The sequence below is a fragment of the Ursus americanus genome, chromosome 28, assembly GCF_024610735.1.
Source record: "Ursus americanus isolate L20-20 chromosome 28, mUrsAme1.1.p, whole genome shotgun sequence".
Lineage (NCBI taxonomy): Eukaryota > Metazoa > Chordata > Mammalia > Carnivora > Ursidae > Ursus > Ursus americanus.
This window is the reverse complement of record NC_142154.1, coordinates 34,551,216-34,570,316: the sequence shown is the minus strand read 5'-3', so window position 1 is coordinate 34,570,316 and position 19,101 is coordinate 34,551,216. Positions and strand designations below refer to the sequence as shown.

The 19,101-nt window shown below is 58.0% G+C and overlaps 1 protein-coding gene across 1 annotated transcript in view; it reads right to left on the bottom strand.

Moving 5' to 3' along the window:
• Nucleotides 1–2,268: 2,268 nt before the first annotated feature.
• Nucleotides 2,269–19,101, bottom strand: part of ITGA11 (integrin subunit alpha 11) — a 110,214-nt gene continuing 93,381 nt past the window's right edge. Inside the window, exons 19-30 of the mRNA XM_045810727.2 lie at nucleotides 17,046–17,131; nucleotides 16,054–16,261; nucleotides 14,005–14,103; nucleotides 12,497–12,573; nucleotides 11,789–11,878; nucleotides 10,863–10,953; nucleotides 9,294–9,407; nucleotides 9,009–9,095; nucleotides 7,575–7,685; nucleotides 7,368–7,463; nucleotides 3,556–3,669; nucleotides 2,269–2,892 (exon numbers count right to left, since the gene is read on the bottom strand). Of these exons, the coding sequence (XP_045666683.2) occupies nucleotides 2,821–2,892; nucleotides 3,556–3,669; nucleotides 7,368–7,463; nucleotides 7,575–7,685; nucleotides 9,009–9,095; nucleotides 9,294–9,407; nucleotides 10,863–10,953; nucleotides 11,789–11,878; nucleotides 12,497–12,573; nucleotides 14,005–14,103; nucleotides 16,054–16,261; nucleotides 17,046–17,131 (1,245 nt within the window). The 3' untranslated portion in view covers nucleotides 2,269–2,820. The remainder of the gene's footprint in view (nucleotides 2,893–3,555; nucleotides 3,670–7,367; nucleotides 7,464–7,574; nucleotides 7,686–9,008; nucleotides 9,096–9,293; nucleotides 9,408–10,862; nucleotides 10,954–11,788; nucleotides 11,879–12,496; nucleotides 12,574–14,004; nucleotides 14,104–16,053; nucleotides 16,262–17,045; nucleotides 17,132–19,101) is intronic.

The following is a 19,101-nucleotide window of genomic DNA, read 5'->3' as shown; positions in this document are numbered from 1 at the left end:
AAATGGGGAGAAATCTGCCCCAGATCCCACTCTGGAGACTTGCTGGAGCGAGAAAGTCTTCCCAGCTCCAGGTTGGAGTCAGGGTAACTCGAACACTAGGACGACACTACAGTTCTCGCTCGAAATGGAAGGTCACCTGGGCATGTTAACCCCTTATTTGTCTTCTAGCCTATGTATTCACCTGCCTGTTGACCTTGGCTCTGCACATTGGTCATGGGGGAGGGGCGAGGGGGAAGGACTCTGAAAAAAAGATGGTGCCCTGGCCCCTCCCAGCCAATTAAATCTGAATCCCTGGGGTGGTCCCTTGCATAGGTCCCTTCCAAGCTCCTCAGGCCTGAAGGACACTGCCCTAGCATGAGCTTTGCTCCCTAGGAAATGTGTCTTGTCCGTGGCCCTACCAGGCACTCTTTAAGGCCAATCTTGAACATTTATACCCCAGAGCAGATCAATTCCGAAAGGGAGAATTGATAAGAGAAAGAGAAGAGAGAACCCGAGGGGAGGGCTTGAATTCCTTGAAGTTACAAGTTTCTGCCTTTCTGCGGTCTGGTTGCGGTCTGGTTTTCGCTCTAGGGCTGGGCTGGGGCACGGCGGGACCAGGAGCCCTGGGGGTAATGGCTGCCTCCGAGGGCCCAGAGGTTGCAATTCGGTCACTTCTGGGCCGCATCCGACCTGTGGATAACATTGTGTTTGACCCGCAGTGTGGCTGCACGGAGCGGGTTTTGAAATGTGAATGCCCATCCCTAAAGGCAGGTTTCACATGAAAGCATTCCCAGAGTTGGGGATGCTGGACAGAGGACTGGGGCTAAATCACAGGACACACTTATGAGTGTGGGTTCATCAAGTTTCCTTTAGTCAGGTGCTCCATTCACGGGGTAAGACTCCCGTGAAACATGATAGTAAATGTGTCCTTCTGACTTGGGGTTCACCATTTGGGCAAGAACATTCCCATAGTTAACTTCGTATCAATGCCTTCTCCTTCCACAAGACCCCAGGCTGGGCTATGATGACTGGCTTGAGAGCGAGCAATCCTGGGATGAGTCTGGATTTTGCTGTGGACCCTAGAGCTCTCTCTTAACTGCTCTGGTTCTGAGTGTCCTCCACTATGGGGGAACGAGAGCACATAATTTCTAGGGTTCTACTTCCGGCTTCTTGGGATTCCAGGAGCACAAGATGACAATGGAGACCGCTTGGTTTAAGAGCAGTCTGTGTGTAAAGGTGAAGACACTCTCAAGTCAGGGTGTCAGGTCAGCCCTGAAAGGCTCGCCTGGAGAAGTCTAGGAGGCCAGAGAGGGAAGGGCTAGAAGCTTCAGCCGTGGGAACAGGGTAAGATGGACCTGGTGGTCTTGCAAGGCAGGGGGTGCTCCGTCACTGGAGATGTTCATCCCCGACCAGGCAGGCATGTGGCGGGGGTGGTGTAGGGAGCAAATGGTGCCCAAGCCCCTTCTCAACATTTAGAGATAACGGGAAGGAAGGAGGGGCCCCCCAGCTGCCTCCTTTCCTTCAAAGAAAGAGGTTGGCTCCCCAGCACACGCCCCGCCCACAGAATGAGACCACAGCACCTTGGTTGTTTTCAATCACTTTTTTTTTTTTTAATTTTTAAAAAATATTTACGACAGGAAAGGTCGTACTATGTGACCGGGGGACAGATGCCTTCGACGCATCCCCCTTTCATTTCTACCTCAAAACAAGATTAAGGCATAAATTACTCGCTTGGGCACCGGGCGTGCCTGTTGTCCTCAAGGCGCCGTCATTGGTGGTACCACTTGTCCCGTGGGCCGGCGGATCAGATGTTTGCATGGAGCTTGCACAGACTCGACCGGCTTTAACCAGTGCCTTCCAGAGAGGACCCCTCCGCAGCGCCGGCTGAGCCCTCCTCTCGTGCACGGTGGGCGGAAGGGAGGGATGGGAGGCTGTGTGCGTGTGTGCGTGTGTGCGTGTGCGTGTGTGTGCGTGTGTGTGTGTGTGTGGGGGGGGGTGCGCGCGCGCAGGGAGGTGGGTGGCGCAGGGAGGGGAGGCTCCGCACCGCCCCCCTGCTGTCGGTCCCCGCGCGTCGTCTGGGCAGGCAGGCGGGGAGACCGAATGGGGCCGCTGGCCCTCGCTGGGTACTAGCAACAAAAGCGGCTGGCGGGGTGCGCGGCGGTGGAGGGCCCGCCCGCCTCCCCACCTCGGGGTGCGCGCCCCATGTTCTGCGTCCCAGCCGCCCGACCGTCACAGTCTGCGCGTCCCTGGGTCCTTCTTCATCCCTGGCCAGCCACTGTCCCCATGGAGCCCTTGGGCCCCGGTTCATTCAGGGGCAGCTCCGGGGACCTATCTCCTGCCCTAAAGAAGGGGCGAGCGGGCCTCGGGGCCTCGGGCAGCGCGGGGGGTGGGAGGACAGCACGGGACGCAGTTCTGCTGCCCCACGGGGTCCTTCTGGGAGTCGAAGCCCGGCGTGTGCGGAGTGGGTTTGCATGGCAGTCTTCTGCTCCCGGTTTCTTCTGAGGATGGGACGGGGCGGTTGGAATTCCTAGCACCTTAGTGGCCCGGGGTAGCAAATGCCCCCACAGAACCCGGCGGGGGCTTTGGTGTGCCGTTGGAGGGGTCCCTCTAAATCACCAGGGCTCTGTGTTGGAGGTGTCTGGGCCTCCCAGTAGAGCAGTCCCTCTTAAAACTGGCTTGAGTTCCTTTCAGAGGGTGCAGGCTTGGTCTCTCAGGAGATGAGGTCAAGTGCAAAGCGAGCTGGCGTCTTCTTGACCCCAGCTCAGTGGGCCCTGGGCCTGGGCCTGCACGCCACCTGGACTGGCGTCCTGGCCCCCATCGACTCGCAGCCTCCTCTGAGCCTCACTCCAGCACTTTGGGGGTGGGGTCCAGGCCAGGCTCCCTCCTGCGCTTGGCACTTTTAAAGAAGCCGAGCTGTGGGCAGCAAAGGGAGAAGTCTCAGGGGTGGACAGGGCTGGCAAGGTCTGTCTCCCCTCCCTGCTTTCCCTTCACTGACCCTCCTAAGGCTCCTTCCTGAATACCCCAGCTAACACTGAGCACCCCCCAACCCCCAGCCCAGCAGGACTCCCTTGGTGGGCCGCACAATGGGCCACTTAATTGGTGAAGGGGGGGCTGTAATGCAGTGGACGGAGCCTGGGTCATGCTGTGCGACCCTGCCCCAGTCAACACCCCTCTCTGGGCCTCCCTCAACTCATCTCTAGTAGAAGGTTGAGACCAGGCTTTGCGGGGGGTGGGCTTGCTAACAGCCTGACACTGTTGGAGAAATTTTGTGGTTCTGGGTGCTTGCTGCTTTTTCTGGTAAGAGAAGACCTAGCTTTCATCAGGTTCTTAAAGGGACCCACAGAAGGGTCAGAGCCACAGGCCGTGGATCGTCTGGTGGCCCTAGCCAAGCTGTCCGCCGTGGTGAAAGGCAGATGCTTCCGTAGCGGGCAAGTTCTAGGGAGGAGGCTGGGTGGGTGCCAGCCCCCATGGGGAGGAGAACGCGGGGACCGGCCACAGAGCCCAGAGCCTAGAGCCCCTGGCCTGGGCCAACCCGCCAGGATGCTGCTCCCCACCACCCGCCTGCTGGGGCCTCACCTTCCATAGCGCCAGGACCAGCAGGGCCAGCAGCAGGAGGCCCCCCAGGGTGCTGCCCACAATGATCCAGATGGGAATCTGCGAGTCTTCCTGCTTGGAGATCTCGAATGTGATCTGCAAGGGGAGGAGGGCGCCAGGCCCACAGCATTACTGTTCTGGGGCCTGGGTGGCAGCCGGGTGGCAGGCAATAGCTAGCGCCTGGTGGTATCTGCTAGAGGGATGGGTGGCACCCGGCCTGCGGAGGCCTCAGAGCGCCCAGCCCTTGCACAGCCGACGCAGCAGTTAAGGGACCCAGGTGATCCTGCCTCCTCTTTGAGACACTACCCGCCTTTGGCCTCAGGCCACTCTCCACTCCCCCTGGATTCTCCTGCGACGTGGGCTACTTTTTCTTATTTTCTCTGCTGCTTCATCATCGCCTCCCAAACTTCTAAATTTTGCTGTGTCCCGTGGCTCTGTCCGTGGACCTCTGCTTTACCTACAGTCACTTCCTGGTGAGTGCGGGGCCGTCTTCCCCGGTAGGCACAGGGGACCCAGGGCCCTTCGTACTTTTAGGGGGCCCATGAAAATGTTCTAATTTCTTTTCAAATTAGAAGAAGAAAAAATATAATCTTGCTTGGATTATGTTTGTCTTTATATGAACACTGTCGTAAAATAATAATTTAAATTTTTTGGGGGGGAGGAAGGGGGTCCAAAGGCAAAAGTCTCAGGGCCATGGAAGGCCTAATGTAGCCCTGGACAAACTCACTCCAATGTGGGGCTTTATTTTATTTTATTTTTAAAAAAAGACTTTGTTTATTTGACAGAGAGAGAGCACAAGCAGGGGGAGCAGCAGGCAGAGGGAGAGAGAGGGAGAAGCAGGCTCCCTGCAGAGGAGCCCTATGCGGGACTTGATCCCAGGACCCCGGGATCATGACCTGAGCCAAAGGCAGATACCTAACCGGCTGAGCCACCCAGGTGCCCCAACGTAGGACTGTAACATCTCTCCGGGGACTGCTGTCACGTTTCTCTCTTCTGCCTGGCCTCTCCACTACATTCCAGACTCATATCCTACCGTCTTCCTGGCCTGCTTGGCATCTTTAACAGGTCCCCAGACAGCCTCTTGATCCCACTCCTCACCCTCAAACCTCTGCCTTCGCCGCCCTTCCCACGGAAGCGAATGGCAGCACTGTCCTTCCTTGTTCAGGCCAGAAGCCTCGTGCCCACATGGACTCCAGCAAAGTCTGGCCGTTCTGCCTTGGAAGCTCCGAGACTGTGGCCCATCGTCCCCCCTCCAGGGCTACCTCCTTGGACAGCGCACTGTCTTCTCACCCTGGAGACTGGAAGAGCCGGCTAACTGCCTCCCAGCCTCCGTGTCGCCCTCTGCAGTCTATTCTCGGCATGGCAGCCGGAGGAAGGCGGATTTCTGCTCTGTTCCGAGCCCCCAGGTCAGAGTGGAAACTAAGAGTCCCTGTCCTTGCCCGCAAGGCCCTGCACTCCCTGGCTCCGCTCACCTCGCTGGCCCCATCTCCTCCTCTCCCCACTGCTCTCTCCACTCCAGCCCTCCAGCTACCTGGCCTCCAATGTGCCAAGCACACGCCCACTGATGCGTCTTTGTCTTGCTGTCCCTTCCGCCAGCAGGGCTTCCCCGCGCCCCCAGATAGCCACGTGACACCCCCGTTCTTCATGGTCTCTGTCTGATGTCAGTTTACCGGGGAGGCTCTTCCCAATCTCCTTGTATAAAATAGCACCGCCTCCCAAGTCTCCACCCTTTTGCCCCCGTTGTTTTCCTGGGCAGACCTTATCACCGTTTGACATTGATCCATTCCCCTGTCTTGCCATTCTCCCCATCTAGAATGTCAGCTCCAGGACAGCGGGGCTTTGACTGTGTTGGTCACTGTTCTATCTTGAGTGGCTGGGACAGAGGAGGAGCTCAGACAACAGGGCGGATGACTGAGTGAGCGAACCCCCCCAGCAGCGTGGGGGAGCCCTGGCTTGGCCACTGATTCACTGTTCAACTTGAAACCAGGCACAGCCCCCTCTCTGCCTTATTGCCCACAGCCTCAGTTTCCATATCAGAGAAATGGGGGGTGGGCGTACCTCGCAGCGCTTCAAGGAGTGAGCCAGAGCGCACGCAAAGTGTCTGCTACCGTGCCTGGCCGGAGGCAGGCCTCAACGAACGGCAAGGGCTTTCTATGTTCTCTTTGCACCCACGCAAGAAAGCACGCAGCTAAGCCAACGGGGGCCTGAGATTCTGGGTTGCGGGATTTCTAAAAGAGAAGTGAGGCATCCAGAGAGGATAAGAGGGATTTCTGGGGGGAGGTGGGAGTGGAATGAGAAGGAGAATTCACTGAGAAGACATGAACTAGTGTAGAGAGAGGGATCCTGCGTGTGTGTGTGTGTGTGTGTGTGTGTGGCGGGGGGTGGGGGTCCCTGCACAACTCCTCTTCTCTCTCAGTTGCCTGCAGAATTCTAACTTTCCCTTGAGATTTGGTTCAAGTGGACTGTCTCCAGAAAACTTGCCCTGGACATCCCTTGCTCTGACTGCCCCCCGCCCCCCCAAGCCCGGCACCTGTGCTCACTCCCAGATCGTAGCCGTGCTATGCTATTCTCTTCCCCTTGTCTGCTTAAGTCATCTCTGTATCCCCTGGGGGCCCAGGTCATGGGAGGAACACCCACCAAATGTTGGATGAATGAACAAATAAAGCTGCTCCTTAGCTGCCCCCCCCACCTGCTCCCCCTCGGCCTGGCAGCCCCCCTACCCGGTTAATGAGTGGCATGTGTGTGTTTGGTTAAGGCCTGGCTCTCCAGCGTCTCCGGGGTGGGGCTGGGGGGTTCACTTGGCATCTGGCACTGGACCAGCTCACAAGGAGCGCAGGCCGCGGCCCGTGTGGGGATGTGGCCAGTGGAGGGCAGCAGTGTCCCGTGTCCCAAGCCCCTCTCCGAAGGACTGGGCTTTCCTTCAAGACCCAACTTCTCCTTTTCTCCAGAGAGCACGGCGCGGAGCCTCACCCCCGTCCTGCACCCTGATCCAGGCCGGTCTGCTCTGCGACAATCCGGTTTTACCCAATTCAGAACGAGTCCCAATCCAGAGAAATCTTGCATCCCTGTTCCTCACCAGTTCACACGAGACTTCTAAAGCACGTTCTGTGCATTGCCTTAGATTTGAGGTGAGAATAGATGGGGAAGAGAGCAGTGGATGATGGTCCTTCTAGGCTGGCCGCCTGCCCAAGGCCCAGCCTCAGTGCTGATGGAGCCAATCAGTGAGTCCCCCCCACCCCCCACCCCCGGGGCAGGCAGGCCTGAGATCCAGTTCTTTCCTCTAGTGCAGAACACACAAGGTCCCCTCGTTCCTCTGCTTCCACGGGGCTGTGGTGGTGCAGAGGCCGGCACCCCCGGGGCACTGGGCAAATGCCTACTTCTGGCACCCTCCCTGCTTTTGCCCTGAACGGCCTGTTCATCTTGCTTCTCTCTCTTCCGACGCTGCACTAACTGCAGATCGGTCCCTCTCTCCCCTGCAGGAACGCGCGAGCAGAGGGTGTAAGAAACTCTAGGGCAGGGGCGCCTGGGTGGCTCAGATGGTTCAGCGTCTGCCTTCGGCTCAGGTCATGATCCCAGGGTCCTGGGATCGAGCCCCGTGTGGGGCTCCCTGCTCGGCGAGGAGCCTGCTTCTCCCTCTGCCTCTGCTGTTCCCCCTGCTTGTGCTCTCTCTCTCTGTCTAATAAATAAATAAAATCTTAAAAAAAAAAAAGAAAAAGAAACTCTAGGGGAAGGGGCCACCGCTTCCCTAGCTGGTCTGGCTCAAGCTCAGCCCCGCAGGGTTCCCAGGGGCTCACCTGGCGGCTGGGATCCTCCTCGCGGAAGATGAAGGGGCTGTGGAACTGTCTCTGCAAGGCTGCGTTGACCGTGATTTTCATCAGCTTGTACTTGAGCTGTCAAATCGGAGGCCATGTTGGAAGTGGACCCCTCCCCTGCGGGGAGAGTCCCCAGCACCCACCACCTCCCCTTACTTCCTTGGCGTCTAGCCCAGGTGCTCTACGTACTGCTTTTAGGGACCTCAGCCACAGGTTCCCCAGCAGGTGGAAATTGATCTCCTGGTTGGGGGCGAGCCTCACATTGCAGTTGATGGAGACGACGTCGGAGTTGCTGTGATTCTGAAAGAGGAGGCGGGTCTCGGGGTGAGCCACCAGGCTCCGGGGGTACAAGGAGCCTGGGCCACCAGAGAGATGGCTGAGCTGCACGCCTTGCCCAAGTTTTGCTCCTGGGGCGGGGGGAGGGGCAGAGGTCAGGGGTCAAGGAGAGGTGGGGGATGGGGGGACACACGGGCTGCGGCTGCCAGGCGATGGCTGGAGGGCAAGGTAAGGATGGCAGAGCCTATGCTGGTCGAGGCCGTGCGTAGTCGTGTGTATTCCAGGAGCAGAACTTTGGTTCGACGTGAGGGAGCCTATAAGTGTCATCACCACACAGAGTAAAGGAAACAATTGTATGATTACTGCAACACATGCAGAGAAAGCATGTTAGGAAATGCAACTTCTGTTCGTGATAAAAACTCCCAAGGAACTTCCTGAATCTGAATAAAGGATGTTTATAAAGAAAACCTACAACAAGTATCATAATTAATGATGAAAAATTAAAAACAATTAAAAAAACCCATTAGGTTCAAGGCAAGACTGTCATCATTTCCATTTCCCACTGCCCCGGAGGTCCTAGCCAGAGCCAGGACATGAGAAAGACAGTTGATAAGGACTGAATGGTAAAGCTAGCACTATTATTATTTACAGATGATCCCATCTCAACAGAAACCCCAAAGAAATCGTCAAATAATCAGAATTTATTAAGTTAAGCTTGTTTGTGTCTCTCTGTTGCAGCGACTTCAACCCCTCCCCCCCGCCCCCCAGCCGAGTCTTCAGGAAAGTACACTACGCTCAAAAAATGCTTTGTGTCAGGCGCTCATTTGGGGACATATAACCAAATATAACCAAAACAGCTAAGATGTTTGTTGGGGGAAGAAGAGTGAAAGCATGCTCAGAAATGGATATCTGGGGCCAGTGGCAATGCTGGGAACATACAGCTGGAAACTAGCAGGTGTCTTGAGGAGGGCCTTGGGAGGTGACATGAGCTGCCTTCCATCTCCAGGGACAGGGAGGACCCAGCTGCTGGGGTCCATGTCTCCAATACAAGCCAAGTGGGTCCTGGCCTCCATAGCCTCGCTCTGTCTGGGGGTCCCTCCCCCTTTGCTCATCCGTATCCCGCTGGCCCTTTACGGCACAGGGGCCGGTCCACGATCCCTGTTCCTTTACTGGAGGTTATCTGCTCTGCTGTCACTCTCTGGACACCTGTCACGGCCTCGTCCCCTGGCTTCTCTGGCATGCACTCCTACGTGTCCTACGAGATGGTGAGCTCCTTAAGAGCAAGACGTATCTTTTCTTCGTTCTGTGTCCTGGCGGCGCGAGGCTTCAGGTAAGGACGACACTCACCAGCTGCGGGGCATGAGTCAGGTCTTCCTCCGTCGGAGCGTGTCGGTACTCGGTGCTGTTTCCCCAGATGTTACAGGACGTGTTCGCCTGCGCAAGGCCCACACACAACCAGCCTCACAACCAGCACGGGCACACTCAGCATCCCAGACCTGCTCCGTCCTCCTCCTCTCCGCCCCCCCCCCCAAGGAGGCCCTGCTGGCCCTGGTCCAGGAAGGAGGAGCTGAGGTCTGAGGACTTGGGGACACGCCTCCCACGAGCCAGTCCCGGTCCGGAGGGCACCGGTACCTGGTCAGTAAGGAAGTCCCTCAGCATCAGCAGGCGGTTGCCCCCCCTGGTGGCGATGGGGACGGTCATCTTCATCATCACTCCGTGGATGGGGAACAAGCCCAAGTTCTGGATCTGTGGCCAGAGAGGGCAGGAGTCAGTACGTCCAGCAGGAGCTGGGAGGAGGGGGTGGAGGACGAAGTCCCAGGGGCGATCCCACCCCCCCCCCAGCCAGGCTGGGAAGCCGGCCTCTGCAAGGCCCCTGGCATATCTGCTGTAGGAGCTCGGAAGCTCTGCCGAACCACGGCGGGGGCTGCGCCCACAAAGTTCAAGGGGCGGGTTCCTGGAGGCTGGGGACAAGCCGTGGGGCCTTGAGGCTGGAGAGCAAGGTCACTTCCATTCCCAGCCTCTCTCAGCTTGGGGATTTCATAGCCTGGTGCTGGAGGCCACCCTGGGCGGCAGTCGGGGCGGGGATGGCGAGAGCCATGCATTTATTACTAGAGCGAGGAGAACGAATCATTAAGTAATGAAGGCCGCGCCTGGTGAGCGGGGGATGGTGCGCACCCGGTGTCGGAGCAGCGGTGATTCTGAGCAGGGCTCTGGAAGCGGAGAGGCGGATGCACGACCCAGGGCTGCAACCCTGTATGAGCTGCGTGGCCTCGGGCAGTCGCTAAACCCCTCCTGCGCCCGCCACCCCAGGTACCAGCATGTCTGACGTGCGGTTTCCAGCATCAGCCTGCCCCGAGCTCTCACGCAGAGTTCGGGGTGGGGGAGGCCGTGGGGCCCACGGGGCAGACTGTTTAACTGCCTCCTCATTCCCCTTCTCACTCCTTCCTTCCACGGGGACAGAGACGAACGCCACATTCCCCAGCCTCCCTGGGTAACTGGCAGTGTGAGGAACTGCCGAGGAGTTTCTTTAGTAGGGAGGGGCCTGCTCTTCTCCCCTTCCTCCTTCCTGGGATGAGAGTGTGATGGCTGGAGCTGCAATCATTTTGGGCCATGAGGTGAACCTGAGAGGCTGACAGTGGCATGTTGAGGATGGTGGAGCAGACAGAAGACCCAATCCTGAATGATTTTGGGAAGCTGCCAACCCCAGACTTCTTTCATGGAGAGAATAAACCCTGGCCCATCTAGACCACTGTTTTTATATTTTTTAAATTATGATGCAGCCACATCTAATCTTCACCAATATATCCTCTCAGCCCAGCCCCATTTTTTTTCCCAGATTTATTCATTTTTATTTGAGTGGGGGGAGAGGGGCAGAGGGAGGGACAGAGAGGATATCAAGCAGACTCCCCACTGACCCCCGAACCCGATGTGGGGCTCGATCTCACCACCCTGGATCATGACCTGAGCATAAACCAAGAGTCAGATGCTTAAGCGACTGAGTCCCCCAGAAGCCCCCCATTATTTTCTGGGTGAGGACTGAGAGGCCCAGAGAGGGCAAGGAACTTGCCTAAAATCGCAGTGAGTGGGTAGCAGGGCTGGGGCTGAGCCCCACGCACTCGCACTGATTCCAGACTCCTCCCCTCCCACATGGGGGATCCTCAGCTCTTGTCTTCTCTCCGCCTGGTTCTCTGCCAGCCTTACCTTGAAGACGCAGCTGAAGGGAGGCCCAATGCCATCGTACCTCTCCAGTGAGCTGTTGGGCTTGACTTCGTAGTGGCTCAGGCTGCTGCTCCTGCAGGGACAGAGGACAGGGCCGCCCTGAGCTCAGGCAGTGGTGGCTAGTGGAGAGATACACGGAAGAGGGCGTGGGCATGCGCCTGGCTCCCCCGGACCACAAGAAAGAGGTTTCCATCGGGAGCGGGAGGGCGGGGTCAGGAAGGGTTTGGAGCCTCAGCAGGGGTGTGCGCTGAGATCAGTCAGCAGCACCTGCCTCCTGTGGGGGATGGGCATGAGCCAGAAGAGCCGGTCACTGGCCACCCCTGCCCTCTGGGGCCATCCCTGGCCTCTCTGCCCAGGGGCACGGCCTCTTTTGACCATGAACTCGCCCCCTCTGCCCCGTTCCGGCCTCCGGCAGTGGCCACGGGAGTGTTGAGCTGGCTTTCTGTGTGGTTCTAGCCCGACTTCCCCATCGGCCTAGGGGCTCCCAGAGGACAGCGGTGGCCGGTGGGAGCACTTTGCCCTGCGGGGAGGAGTGTTTCCACACTTCCACCATGGAGATTTGCTGGAGCAAAGCAGATGGGCTTTTAGTAGGCTTCAAACTATTTTAATTCTCTCAGACCATGCCCCGACTCATCCCCTGCCCCGGGGGTGTGGACACCTCCTGCCGCCCCGGCCCTCCCGCTTCTCGCCCTGGCAGGAGCTCCCTGGAGGCCAGCTCTGTGTCTCCTCCTCCCCCCTGCCCAGCACGGCTGAGGGGGCTGCGCTCTCCCACCCCTCAGGGACACCCCTGGCTCCATCTCCTAGTCCCTCGGCCCTGCGGCCCAGCCCTTGAGACCTCTGGTCCGATGAGGGCCCCCCAGAGGGCGCCCCATCTGAGGCCTCACTTCTGTCGGGTCTCCCCAGCTCACCTGGTGAAGAGGACATCAGCCTCATATTTGAGGTGGAAGCTCAGGAGGGCCATGTTGTCTTCCTTGGTGCTCTCCTCCTCGTCACTGTCGCTGCAAGGAGAGCCATGCAGGGCGGTCAGGAGGGGGCCAGCCGAGCCCGCACACCGCAGGGGCTCTCTGTAGCCCCTCGAGATGGGCAAAGCAGGGCTGAGTCGCCCCCCCTCCTCGCAACTTACAGGTGAGAAAAGGAAGGCTCAAAAGGTTGCGTGTACTTCCCAAGGACACCCAGCATGTACCTAGTGCAACTGGGAGCGGGACACTGGCTGCTCTGTTCTACTCCTTATTCGGTGTTCTTTCTGTCCTGGACGTCTCTCCCCTGGGACAGTTTTCCCTTTTAAAAGACCTTCCTTCCCTTACTCTGTGAGGATAGCCTCTGCTTTGCCCATCTTCAGGGGCTGCTGTGAGGCCTGATGTTGTATGTATAGTGCTTTGTAACTGGAGGTTTTAAAAATAGCTGCCATAGAGATCGCTGTATAGCGGTAAGGGTATTATTATTTCTGTCTGGGCTGCCTGAGAAAGAAGGACGGGGGCGGTACCGAAGGCAGCAGGGGGGCCCCCAGGTCGGGGCAGGGAGGGAGGCTGGCCCAGGCGATCTGTGGCTGGCAGCAGAGCAGGGGGGCGCAGCGAGCAGAGCCCAGCGGGGGAAGAAGGAGCAGGCCAGGCCCTGACCTGCCCGCGGTGAGCCGGATCTCCAGGTGGTGCAGGAAGACCGATTTGCTGAACTCGAAATCCAGCCGGAAAGCCACCTGCGAGGAAGAGGTCCAGTCGCTGGAGCTGGGGTGGCCGGGAGCTGTGGGTCTGGGCATGGCCGGCCCACCCCTCCCTGTCCCTGCCCTTGTTCCTGGGGGGTAAGGAGGGTAGCTGCTGACTGGGAGTGGCTGGGAGTGGGGAGGGCTGCTAACTGGGGTGCCTGGAGGGCCAGGTGCCCAGTGATGTGAGCTGAGCTCTAGACCTGGGGCGCAGCCAGAGACAACAGCTCCTCTGATGGGGTTTCTTGGCTGTGAGGCCAGCCCTCCTCCCCCTTGACTTCCTTTTTTGTTTTCAACCATAGGCAACTAGAAGGCAGCAGGTCCAACTTCAGGATCCTGCAGGAATTCCTGGGTGGGGAACTTGATGGAGGGAAAGGGAGGTGGCCAGCACATGAACCACAGGATGCGGGCCCGGAAGTGGCCCCGTCTTCCTGTGTGCGGTGGGGTGAGGCCAGCAGAAGGGCGAAGGCCACCTTGGGCCACCCAGCAGGTTAATAAGGCACCTGCTTCTTGGTCCAGCAGTCCTCCCACCACTCTGACGGTCCAGTCCTGTGCTTCCCTTGGCCTTGGCCCAGGACTGCGGCCTGGGTCCCCTGCCTGTGGCCCTGTGACCTCTGACCCTCCTTGCCACGTCCAACCCCACCCTGGGGGCATTACAGGGCTTTGCACAGACTCCGTGCTCACCCCAGGTCTGGCCCTCTTGGGGTTTCCCGAGGAGACCTTGGGGCCCCATTCTTGACTTGTGTCCCAGTGGGGGTGGTCTTTGGCAAGGACTCCCCCCCTCCCCCCATCCTTGCAGACCCTGGGCCTGGGAACCTGCTGTCACTCTCCCTGGCTCTTGCCTCCAGTGTCCCTCTGTCTGATTCCTACTCTACAAGCAGCCTGGTCTCGGTCAGGTCTTTTCTCGCTCCAGAACCTTCAGTGGCTGCCCGCTGCCCGGTGGTGATGGGCAAACGCCACGTGATCTGGAGTCTGGAATTTGGAGATTCTCCTTCCTGGAGAATTTGCTTCTGCCCTCACACCCCCTACCCACTTGCCGCTTGCCCTTCGAAGCACGCGGTAAGTGCTCACGAAGGGTTAATTTTTCTCCCAATCTCTCCCCATGCACGCAGCAGGCTGATGGAGGCCCGACTTTGAAAACGTGTGTTAGGACAAAGGACAGCGGGGATAACTGGCCAAGAGGTGGGTTTGCCTCTGAGGTGAAGGGGCCTGGATGCTCTCTTGGGGTGGGCTGGCTAGTTAGGTCATGTGACTGTCATTTCCCGGGAGAAAAAACGAACACACTTCAAAGCCATGCTCAGGCTTCTCCATCCCTCCCGTGTTATCCCCTCTGTTCACTTCCATTTCCCTTGCCTCCCCAGTGCCTCCCCAGTACCTCCCAGTACCTGCCCCGTCCCGTCCCGCCCACACACTGCCCCCAGCCTCAACCTTGGCCTTGGCCCGGAAGAAGGGGTAGCTGACATTGCAGACTTTCTTGTGGAGTCTCCTCTCCTCGTTCACGCACTCGATGCTGCCGTCTGAGTCGTCCTGGGGGTGGGTGGGGGGCACCACGGGCAGCAGTTAGGGGGGCCAGAGACCCAGGTCTGGGCCCCGGAGACAGGGGTGGCAGTGGCTTTGAGGGGGAACCACCGCCAGGCTCCCGGGCCTCTCTGAGCTGGGGTCCTGCTGAGTCAGCACGGAGGTCTGCTGAGCCCTGGTCCTGATGCTGCTGGGTGGCTGTACATCTTTGTGGGTATATTTGGGCATGCTGAGTGGATGGAAAGGCATGTCCGCGTAGACTCCGCATGTGTGGGTCTGCATGCACGTGCACGTGTGTGCATACAGCCCGTTGCACACGTGAGGAACACCTGCGTTTCCTCGGATGTCCAGGTAGGTCTGTAAGCTTCTGCATGTGCGCGTACGAAGTGCGTGTGATCAGACTAACACCTTTGTATCTGGCTGGGGGGGGGGTGCCTCCTCCACTAGAGTTCCCCTTGGCTGGATGGCAGGGGTGGGGGGCAGCCTGGGGGGAGGAATGCTGATCTCCCGGCTGTGAGCGGCTCCTGGGCTGGGGATGGACAGGCAGAGCCAGGCTGCAGGTTGTCCCTACACACCAGCTGCCGTGTGTGCGGACGCCGCCCTTTATGGAACCCGCTGTCCACTTCTCTTTGCCTCCCTCAGTCCCCAAAGCCTTTCTGTGCCACAGACACAAAAGCCCCCGAGGCCCGCCCCGGGCTTATGACTGGGCCCGGCACTGTAGAGTCTGGGCCAGGGGAGCAGTGAAAGGTGGATGCAGGTTTGGGGCTCAGTTTCCCCTAAGTAGCTCAATTCAGACAGAGGCAAAACTCTCTGGGCAGGACAGGACTTGGAAGGAGGGCCATCCCGTGGGCTCCTCATCTTCACTCAGGGTTGTGGGGCCCCACCCTGGGCCTGATGGAGGGACTGACAGGCAGAGGTTCTGGGGGGCGGTGAGGACAGAAGGGCCCCGCACCTGCCCCACCCCACACTCTGGGCTCCACGCTGATGCTCTGAGATCCCTGAGGGCGGAGACTGTGTCTGAGGGGACCTGGGACCCCCCCTCCGGGACCCACACAGGACAGCGATGTCCTGGGTTTACTCGATAACCCTGTCTCAGGGACTTCTCTGTGCCCGTGCCCTGCGGAGTTCAGGGTCACCACAGGCTAGCACTCGGGCGCTGCGTGGGGCTGGAGGAGCCTGTGTGGCCTTCTGGGAACCCTGCTCTGCCACTTATGAACTGTGTGGTCCTGGTCAGGCCCCTTAACACCCCTCTGTGCCTCAGTCTCCCCCTCTGCAAGATGGTAATCAAGAAGAAACAGGGGCTCATCGGGCAGAGGAGGGAGGGAGCATAGGCCGGGGACCTTGGTGGTGGGGGGCCTCGGCGTGAAGGCAGGGGTGCTGGGGAACAGCAGTGGTTGGTGGGACTAAGGGTGTGGGGGTGAGGGCAGAGGGGGCAGGTGATGGATGGGGAAGCAGCAGGGCCTTGACATAACAGAGTCTGGAATTTGTTGTGAAAACAATTGGGCATGATAGGAAATGTTAGAGTGGGGAACAACTTGTTCTGGTTCTTGAGAGAAGGGCCCTTGTGAGAAAGCTGAACTGTAGGCAGAGGGGGTATGTGAGCTGGTGTGCACCTGTGTGTGTGTGTGTGTGTGTGTGCGTGCGCCCCTAACAAGGGCCAAGGACACAGGCTGAAGGACCTTCCTCCCCACATTCGGGAAGCGCTCAGATCCTCCCCTACCGGTGGTTCTCCCCACTTGCCACAGACTGATCTCACTGGGGTTGCTCTGAAAGCACACTGATGCAGCCCCCCGCCCCCCAGACCAGACCCGGTCCAATCTCTGGGAGAAGCCTGGCCCCCGGGATTTGTAAACTCCTGGGGGTTGTAATGTGCAGCCAGCCAGGCCCCGTGGCGGGACCCCTCCTTTCCCGCCTCTGCCCTTAGTCTCAGGCAGTCCGGGCCGGTGGCCGAGGTCTCACCTTCTGGATCAAGCTGGCAAACTGCAGGTTTGTTGACTGTGAAATATTTAGGACCGTGCTGTAGGCGTTCTCGCCTCTGTTCTCCAGCACGGCCTCCACTGCGACCCGCCGGCGCGTGCTCTCGATGATGAAAACCGTGGTGTCGAAGGACAGTGTGTAGGCGGAGCAGTCCTGCGCGGTCTTGCCCAGGACCCTCTGGCAGTACTCCCTGCGGGACAGAGGCCACCAGGGGCCAGGCGCATGGAATGGGGAGCGAGGGGCCAGGCCTCACTACTGTACTCAGCGTATTTCCCTTTTGGCTTTGGCTACCAGGAAGCTCAGAGCTAAATGTAGAGACTATCTTGATGTGTAGCCTAGATGGTTAGACGGTTTGCTTCATCCTTCTACAGGGTTTGTATGTGTTATTTCTACTCACTGTATACATCTTCTAGCTCAATCATCTCACAGTTGGGTAAACGGGGAGCATGGATTATTAGAAAATAAATGACATAAATTTCAAAGAGAACATTTTTCATTACTTTTCCTTGCATGCTACTTTTTTTTTTTCTTCCAGGAGATTTTGGGCACCCTGCTGATACTCTGATAGTCCTCTTAGCTCAAGTGGTCGTCACTGGGCTGCACAGGTCACCCAGCTGGGGGCTTGGAGGGTGAGCAACCAGGATCACAGTCCTAGTCTCCGCCTTTGATGTGCTTGTTAGTAAAGACTGCAGAGAAAGGATTCCTTATCCTAAATGACGTTTGAGGAGCCTGGATAGAAGAGTACTTTTCATTTTGCAGAGGAAGTAACTCAGGCCGAGAGAGGGAAGGGACATGCCTGAAGTCACACAGGAATTAAAGGCAGAGCCTGGGCTAGACCCAGGCTCCAAGTTCAGTATTTGATCTAAGCTGCCTCCAAGCATGATGCTCAGGCGGAAATCCAGTGCCCGGGGAGCCCCAGATCTTCTAGCAGGGAACGTAAGGAATCAGGGTGGGGCAAGGAGGAGCCAACTCACATGGCTGTGGGCAGGTCGCTGTGGGCATCCAGCAGGAGGTCAGGGACACAGTGCTCGTCCTCATTGCAGCCGTTCCAGAAGGGCACCTGCACCAGGGAAAGCCAGGGCGGGGTGGCGGGGTGGTCCTCTTTCCTGCCGGCTAGCCCTCCCCCAGACAGCGTGCCGGCTCCTCTCTCCACCACACTAGACACAGCCTTTGTCTTCTCTGCCCTCCTCACAGACACCACCCTGCCGTTTCTCATGCTTTGGCATAGATAGTCCCTTCTTTAAAACATGACTCAGAACTCAACTCCTCCCGGGTCTCTGTCGGTTCTCAGCTGAGCCGGCAGCACAGAATACCCACACCCACCCAGCGGGTGTTTGCAGATCATCTGTGTTGGGGGCAAGGTTTTAGGTACTGGGGGTAGAGGATGAGGGAGACACAGCTTCTGCTCTCAGCTCATGGGGAAGAGTGGTGTGTGAATAAATAATTATAGTGTGAAATGTGCAAAAAAATTAGAAATCTGTATGAGGAATAGGAGAAGTAGAGGGGAGGAAACAGTCATTTTGGCCTGTACATGGTCAGAGAAGCCTTCAGGAAGAGACAGTAGGTCAGAGTTCTGAAGGATGACCATGTTAGCTGTACAAGCCTGTGCAAAGGTCCTGAGGCATGAAGCAGCATGGTGAGGTTGGGAAATGATGGGTGGTTTAGGGTTGCTGTATTTGGGGGTGGAGAGGATGGAGAGATGGGTGGGGTCAGTTCTTATAGGGCCTTGGGGTGGTTCCTTGCAGCTGATAGGAATCACTGCTGTAGGCAGCAGAGTATGCTGTCAGACCTGCACACTAGGGTTCCCTGTGGCTGCCGTGGGTGGATGAACTGGAGGGATCAAGGCTAGAGTCAGGGAGACCCCTGAGAAGGCTGCTTCAGTGTTCGGGCAAGTATGATGACGGTGTTGGAGGGGTACTGGGTGTGGAGAGAAGACGACAGGGTCGGGCCGCCAGAGGTGGGGTCCATAGGACCTGGAGTTCATCTGCGCTAAGGGGCCACGGGGCCCAGGATGTTGGACGAGATCCTTTGTTAGTGTCTGGAAGAAGGGCTGCACCATTCATTTATAAACAGAGGGGTGGAGTTGAGCTCCGTTCTGGGGCACATGGAGTTGGAAGCACCTGGGGTCCTTCTGGGTCAAAGAGCTCAGCAAGCAGCTGGGCGTTCAGGGCTGGAGCTGACTACAGCTGTCCCTCCCAAGGCCACAGCCGACACCCGGGGGGAGGGGAAGCAAAGCCCGCACAGATCTGAAGTTCATGGGCTTTTCTCAAAGGCAAGCTCAGCCTTGCTCACGTCCACACGCAGCCCCCAGCTTGCCCACCACCCGGTGTATTTGCAGCCGGAAGCAGGCACATGGCAGCCAGCAGAGAAGGCAGCAGAGCTGTACAAAGTAGGGAGGCGTGAGGCCGTCCAGCGAAGGGACGCAGTGGAAAAAACACCGGTAGCCCCGGGGGCCTCACTGTAACCAAGCACCCAAGGTTGCCTGGGTGACTTCAAGTCTCCGATAAGACCTCCCCACCCCCACCCAGCCTCCTGCTTTTTAAGGGTGCAAACTGTCCTATAACCTTCAGAAACATTTCTCTCCGGCTGATGAAAAGGAATAATTAATGTGATAAACAACTGCTACACTCAACTACGTGGAACAGCTCGTTCCCCAGGAGGCGAGACGGCGGCGCTAGACCAGCGCCGAACGGAGGCCACGGGAGGATTTGCAGAAGAGTGCTGGGCAGAGTGTTTCTCGTTTGCTAGAAATTGGGGGCTAGACATCCAGATGAACAAGATTTTTTTAGAAATGTAGCTGCTACCCGAAGCCCTGGATAATAGGACCCAGATTATTCCTCCTTTTAAATTCTTTTCTCTACACATTCCCTTCAGCCTGCCTTTCTCACCGCCATCCCTTGGTTCTACCGTCAGCTCTCCTGGAGCGGAAGCCCACTCTTCCCGTCCCCGCGTATCTGAATCTGGTCTATTCATTAGGGTCCGGCCGAAAGCCACCCTCTCCAGGAAGCCTTCCTGCCTGTCATCTGGCTG